Raw genomic sequence first — 7,028 nt, 5'->3', positions numbered from 1 at the left:
ATCACAGCTTTGTCTAAAAGATATCTTGTGGAGTTCCAAGTCCAAATTTGCAGTCTGCATATGGCTGTATTTAATTTCTTCTCATTTTGAAGACAGGAGGAAACAATAATTGGACACTGTTTTAATTTCTTTAAAGTGTCTGTATCTTACACAAGAAATCACATTTTCGAGTTTGATTTGAGATTTGATAGGTGGCACTGGCACATGTAGAGTGAAGGACAATACTTTAAAAACACTTAAATTTTTGGAAAGCAGTAATTTACAAGAATTTCTCGAAACTTTCACCGTGATTATTATGTGTCTTTTCCTTCTGTTGAGAACTTTATATAAAAAGAAAAGAGAGATCACTGAATATTAAATGAAATTCTCCCAGTACCTTGAAATGGAGTCTAAACGCAAGTAAGCCAAAAGAGAAATTGATAATTTGTCTAACTACTGTAGAAAAAAACAGAGATGGACTGAAACCTAATATTGAATGCTGAAAATTTTGACCTTCATAAAAAAGTGATAACAAGCTTGTTGTAATTTCAATAAGTTTGTTACATCCTACAAAACTAAAATTCATGAACATATTTAAGGGAAAAAAGAAATAAAGCAACAGAGAAAAAAATATAAAATTTAATAGTAATAACATGCAAACATACAACATATTATGAACAATCATACTTAGGTCTTGGTACTCATCACCTTTCTTGGTTTGAATTGTTTGAGTTTTAACTTCTTTCTTCTCAGTGCCATAACTTTTTTTGTTTTCTTCTCCTTCATTTTTTGCAGGAGACTATTCCTCTCATCCTATAAGAAAGAATAAATGTTGAAAAAGTCAAGAATAGTAAACTCATGTCGCCTAAAACAGAGTGATGTTACACGGGATATTTTTAACACATCTATAATTTACAAGCCACCCTTTGGTGTGTGGCAGAGGGTACTTCAGGTACCACTAACATCTCTCCTTACCTATTACATCTGTATATGGTGAGAAGGAGAATGATTGTCAGTTAAGATTCTGTATGAGCTTGAAATTCCTTGATTTTCCACTCATTGCCATTTTGCAAGGTGTGTGTGTGTGTGTGTGTGTGTGTGTGTGTGTGTGTGGGGGGGGGGGGGGGGGGCTCTCTTTTTGAATTTCACAAACCATAGTACACATCTTTTGTGGTGTTTGATGAGCAACCCTGCTCTTATTATGAAATGATCCCTGACAGAATTTTATGCTCTTCTTTTAGTTCCTCTATTAATCCTATCTGACAAGGACCCCAATTGATGAGCAACATTCAAGAATGGATATTTTTGTAAGAAACCTCATTTGCGGGTCAACTACGTTTCCTTCGGATTCTTCCAATGACTCTTGATATGACATCTGCTTTTCCAACAGTTAGTTTTATATGATCATTCCAATTCAGATCTCTCTCGATATATAATCCAATATATTTACATTTGTGGTTGTTTTATCAGTCACAATTAAAAAAAAAATAATGGGTCTTTCCAGTCACTTATATGCACTACATAATTTATGTTCATGATAACTTTTAGTTTATGATGAAACAATATTAAATTCAACTACCAATTTAAGACCATTTGGTGAAATATTTTCTGTGGATGGTAAAGGCTACAGGCCAGAGATGTATATGTTGTCATGGTGGCTAACTACCATTCAACAACAAGCAGCACAATTTTGAGATAGCAATTTGCATGTTCAATGGGATACATAAGTATCTTATGTTGCTTGTATCAACTGTCACCATGACACTTGACTCTTGTCTATTTTTTCATGTTTTTCTTTAATGATATGAATATAATAGAGGGAAACATTCCACGTGGGAAAAATATATCTAAAAACAAAGATGATGTAACTTACCACACGAAAGCATTGGTATGTTGATAGACACACAAACAAACACAAACACACACACAAACACACACACAAACAAACACACAAAATTCAAGCTTTCACAACCCACAGTTGCTTCATCAGGAAAGAGGGAAGGAGAGGGAAAGATGAAAGGATGTGGGTTTTAAGGGAGAGGGTAAGGAGTCATGTAAAGGCAAAGAGTTTGGGCAGAGATGTCAGTCGAGCCTTTACATATGTCTGCTTGTGTCTGTATATGTGCGGATGGATATATGTGTGTGTGTGTGTGTGTGTGTGTGTGTGTGTGTGTGTGTGTGTGTGCGCGCGCGCGCGCGCGCGCTCGCGCGCGAGTGTACACCTTTCCTTTTTTTCCCCCCTAAGGTAAGTCTTTCCGCTCCCGGGATAGGAATGACTCCTTACCCTCTCCCTTAAAACTCACATCCTTTCGTCTTTCCCTCTCCTTCCCTCTTTCCTGACGAAGCAACCGTGGGTTGCGAAAGCTTGAATTTTGTGCGTGTGTTTGTTTGTGTGTCTATCGACATACCAATGCTTTCGTGTGGTAAGTTACATCATCTTTGTTTTTAGATATATTTTCATGTTTTTCTAATGACAAAATTACATTACGATGTACTCAAAATTTTCCTGGAGATCTGTTCTGCTATTGACTGTAATGGAGAAAACTGAATTTCGGTTAAAATCTTTATCTTGATCAAATAATATGTATGAGGGTGTACTGAAAAGTAATGCCTCCAAACTTTTAATTTGAGAATTCTTATGAGCTTTTTTAAATAAAACTAACTTTGTTACCATTCTACATCTTTATTCTTCACATCTACATATTCACTTCTCCACACAGCAACACTGTATGCCAAACAAATTTCTCCCAACAAGAGACCAGTTCGTTGACATAGTCACTGTAGAATGTTTGACTTTGTTAATGGAGCCACAATGTCACCTCTGCTTACACTGCTTCATCACTATCAAAGTGAAGTCCTCAATGGTGTTCTTTAATTTTTGGAAATGGATGAAAATTGGATGGAACCAAGACAGGACTGTACAGAAGATTATCAATGAAAGTGAAGCTGAGGCATTCGATTACTGCAGATACAGCAGCATTAGTATGTGGTCTGGTACTGTCATGCTGAAGGAGAGGGTGCCCCACGTGCGGAAAGGCTCTTCGAAATCGAAACTCGTTTACAACATGCTGTTTCTCACACACCAACACGGTTACATAACATACCGCCACGTTACACAGTATAATTCGGAGCCCTCTAGCGGCAGAGGGTTGCAACTTACGTCAGCGAGGTGGGAAAGTCAACTGAGTAATATGAATGACGAGTATAGCCTCAACTGATACTGAGAACAGAATAAAAAAATTGGAGGCATTACTCTTCAGCATGCCCTCGTATATGAGGATAGGCTACAATTCACCAAACAGTGACCAGTGGGCATGTAGTGGAATGGAAAATCACATAATTTTTGCATAATGTCCTCCGCACGAGCTAACAACTCATACAAATGAGATACACAAATGCTCTGCTGTCTTTTCTTGAGACACCACAATGGATGTGTTAGTTCTGAGGTGGGGATTTCCATCTATGTTTCCTATCTGCTGTTCAGAGCAGTCCTTCTTTGGTAGGTATTTATTGATCTGTCCTCATACATGTATTATATTATGCCCTAGATTTTCCGTTGATGAATGAACTCACCAAAGAAAAACTTTGTCACTCCCTAAATATCAGTACGCCCAGATGGATCAGAATAATTTTTGTTAAGTGATAGTTAAGTTTCACAGAATGACTGGAACAACACTTCCTTTTATGAGTTTTATTCATCTGAAACTTACTTTAATTATAATGAAAAAACTGATGATTCTTTACAGGTTTCAAGGTTTCACCCTTAATGCACTGAGTGGTCATACTGACCCTTTTAAGATAATATTTAATATTGTTTATTGGCATGCCTTACATTTATTTCATGTACTTCCAAACATCAGCTATTTTACTTAATTTTTGTTCATATTACTGCAGTTTGAATGGAAAACAATGGACTTAATACCATTTACCTTGTTTATCATTCCCTTGCAAAAATCAGTTAATTTCATGCACTCCATTATTGAAATAATTTCATTTTATGATGTAATAATTAACTTCCTTATTAATATTTTTGCGGTATAAAGATTTTCAAGTAAGAGAATCAAAGATTAATATTTTACTGGTTCAGTATGTATGTATTAATATATAACATATAAGCAACCACCAGATTTACTGTTGCAGTGCTTTTGTGTGTGTGTGTGTGTGTGTGTGTGTGTGTGTGTGTGTGTGTGTGTTTTGTTGTAGTGTTGAGTTCTCATTGTTTTGTGACACTAAATGCGAAATCTAAGTGCTTTTTCAGTGATGGATACACAGAAATATGGCTTCTTATACAAAAAAAGGTAAGGCAGAGGGAGAATTGTTCTGCAAACCTTACTCCTGTTATTTTTCAATTGAGCATGGTGGGAAATCTGAAGTTAAGTCATCATATTGAAACCCAAAAGCACAAAATAACTCACAATTTTTTATTGTGAAACCAAATGCTGGCGAGGAAATGCTCATTGCTATCGCTGATTTGGCAACAGCATACAGAACTGTAAAATTTCACCATTCATTTAAGTCACCTGATTGCTAATTTGAACTCTGGTCATCCGAACGTTCGGTTAATCTGAACATGAAAAATGTTAAGTCTAAGAATGGAAAACTGGGTGAAAAACTGCTGTACATACACACTATTTTAATTTACACAGTACAGTAAGCATATATTAAAAAGATTAGTAAGAAAACATTAGGTTTAAACAAGGCGTAACAATGAAAGAAAAGCTAAAAAACTTACTAAAATACAGCAGACATTTTATCGCTACTTTTTAGATGACAAAAACTCAGTCATTGTTTTTTGGCGTAATGTTATATGACACATAGTTGTGCCATCACCTCAGAAACATCAAATCAGCATGTGTAGCATTGTACCATGAAACATTGAACAATGTGGGGACGTTTTCAGAGCTTGATGCTTGGTTCCGCCCGAGGTACCAAAAACAGAAAAGTATCAGGCTTTTTCGTGAAAAATTAAGTGCATTAGGTATGAGGAGAAATGTGACTGTGGAGGTTTTCTCAAACAGGATTTGATAACTGAATGTACAAACATTCCAGGTACCAAAAACAGAATAGTATCAGGCTTTTTCGTGAAAAATTAAGTGCATTAGGTATAAGGAGAAATGTGACTGTGGAGGTTTTCTCAAACAGGATTTGATAACTGAATGTACAAGCGTTCGAACTGTACAGAATGGGAGACTAATAAAGAGCTGTTACAGGAGGCTGAGAACAGTGCATTAGAGGTGTTTTTGCAGGGACTACCACCGGAGATGTCACGTCGGGTGAGAACGGAGAATCCCAGTGATCATACGGTGGCTCTAACGATTGCCACATACTTCGAGGAGGTAGATTATGTGACCAAGCAAAGGGTGGAGCATAGAGTCCTGGCAGTGTTTTGGTTGTTGCCATGTAGAGCATATTAGGAGGCAATGTCAGTGTCAGTTGCAGTGTTATCCATGTGAGAAAATGGGTCACAGGGCAGTGAACTGCAGGAGAAAAAGTAGGGGGAAACCTTGGCGACAGCAGCTGTTAAACGAGGAAGGGATTGCTTCAACCATTGGAGAGCAGGCCCAGTGAAATTAGGTAATGTGCTTGTAGGTACACAGATGGAATGCTGTTGATTAGGCTTGGGAAACAAAGGTTTCTGGTTGACACGAGGGCACATATGTCTGTTATTAATCTAGACCTGGTTAGTAGGAGATGGCTTGAGCGATCACGTTATAGGTTACGTGAGGTGGGAGATGATAAAGTGGAGTGATTGGGTACGACGGTACTTCAATTCGTGATCGCAGGAACTAAGTTTACTGAGCAGGTAGAGGTGTTACCATGTGTAGGTGAGGGGTATTCTATGATTCTCAGACTGGACTTCTTTGACAAACATAGTGCGAAAATAGATATTTGCCAACAAACAGTGGAACTCGGTGGAATAATGTTTCACATGGACAAATGTTGCAAGGGGCACTTAACATGAAGGTGACGCCAGCTAATCTGCAAACGGATTATGCAACCGCTACTAGAGGAGTTTATAGAACCAACTACGGGATGGGATCATAGAGCATAGCGGTAGTCCGTATCAAGCAATGTAGTTCTCATACCTAAGAAGTCAGTGAATGGTACAAGGAAATAAAGGTTTTCTTGTGATTATAGGTTTCTGAATGCGAAAACCATTTCGGACGCATATCCGATTCCGAATATCATGGACACAATGGACAATCTGGGACAATGTAAGTATTTTACGACAATGTATTTACGGAGTGGATACCATTAGTTGGAAGTAGTGCCAGAGGATAGGGCAAAGACAGCTTTTACTGTTCTTGAGGGACAATATCAGTATGTACGTATGCTGTTTGGGCTGAAGAAAGCACCGGCAACTTTTCAGCGATTATTAGATGGGATTTTAAGGGGATTGAAACCAAAGAGATGTATGGTTTACCTAGATGACATAGTATTTTCGAAGGATATACCAGAACATGTATTACGTTTAAGAGAAGCCTTTAGAAGACTGTGGTCAGCATGGTTAACATTAAGTTTAGAAAAACGTAAGTTTGCGCAGACACAGTTCAAATACTTAGGTCACGTAATTAGAGAACAAGGGGTTCAAACCTATCCTCGGTTAACAGACACAGTTCAAAACTTCCCGACACCACATACAATGACGCAATTACAATCGTATATTGGGTTATGTTCATATCATCATAAATTTGAAAAGATTTTGCTAAAATAGCCGAGCCATTGATAAAGCTTTTAAAGAAAAGGGTTAGATTTCAATGGACAGAGGAATGTCAGGAAGCTTTCGATGAATTGAAGACGGGATTAGTTTCTGGTTTCTGGTTGGTGTTTCCCAATTTTGAAGAAGATTTCATCTTATCTTGTGACGCTTCAAATGCCGCAGTAGGATGTGTTTTGGGGCAAATGGTGAATGGACAGGAGCATCCAGTGGCGTATGCTTCTAGACAGTTAAATATGGCAGAGTAGAATTATTCCACAATGGAAAAGGAGATGCTGGCTGTAATACATTGAGTAACGTATTTCCGTTGTTATCTTTATAGTAGGAAGTT

The 7,028-nt window shown here is 37.6% G+C and overlaps 1 protein-coding gene across 1 annotated transcript in view; it reads right to left on the bottom strand.

Annotated features, from left to right (window-relative positions):
• Nucleotides 1-603: 603 nt before the first annotated feature.
• The window catches only part of LOC126481507 (ATP-dependent RNA helicase DDX51), a 155,805-nt gene continuing 149,380 nt past the window's right edge, over nt 604-7,028 (bottom strand). Inside the window, exon 11 of the mRNA XM_050105303.1 lies at nt 604-792. Within this exon, the coding sequence (XP_049961260.1) occupies nt 667-792 (126 nt within the window). The 3' untranslated portion in view covers nt 604-666. The remainder of the gene's footprint in view (nt 793-7,028) is intronic.

Source organism: Schistocerca serialis, chromosome 5 (genome assembly GCF_023864345.2).
Source record: "Schistocerca serialis cubense isolate TAMUIC-IGC-003099 chromosome 5, iqSchSeri2.2, whole genome shotgun sequence".
Classification (NCBI taxonomy): domain Eukaryota; kingdom Metazoa; phylum Arthropoda; class Insecta; order Orthoptera; family Acrididae; genus Schistocerca; species Schistocerca serialis.
The sequence above is the reverse complement of the archived record's forward strand: the minus strand, read 5'-3'. Positions and strand labels throughout refer to the sequence as shown.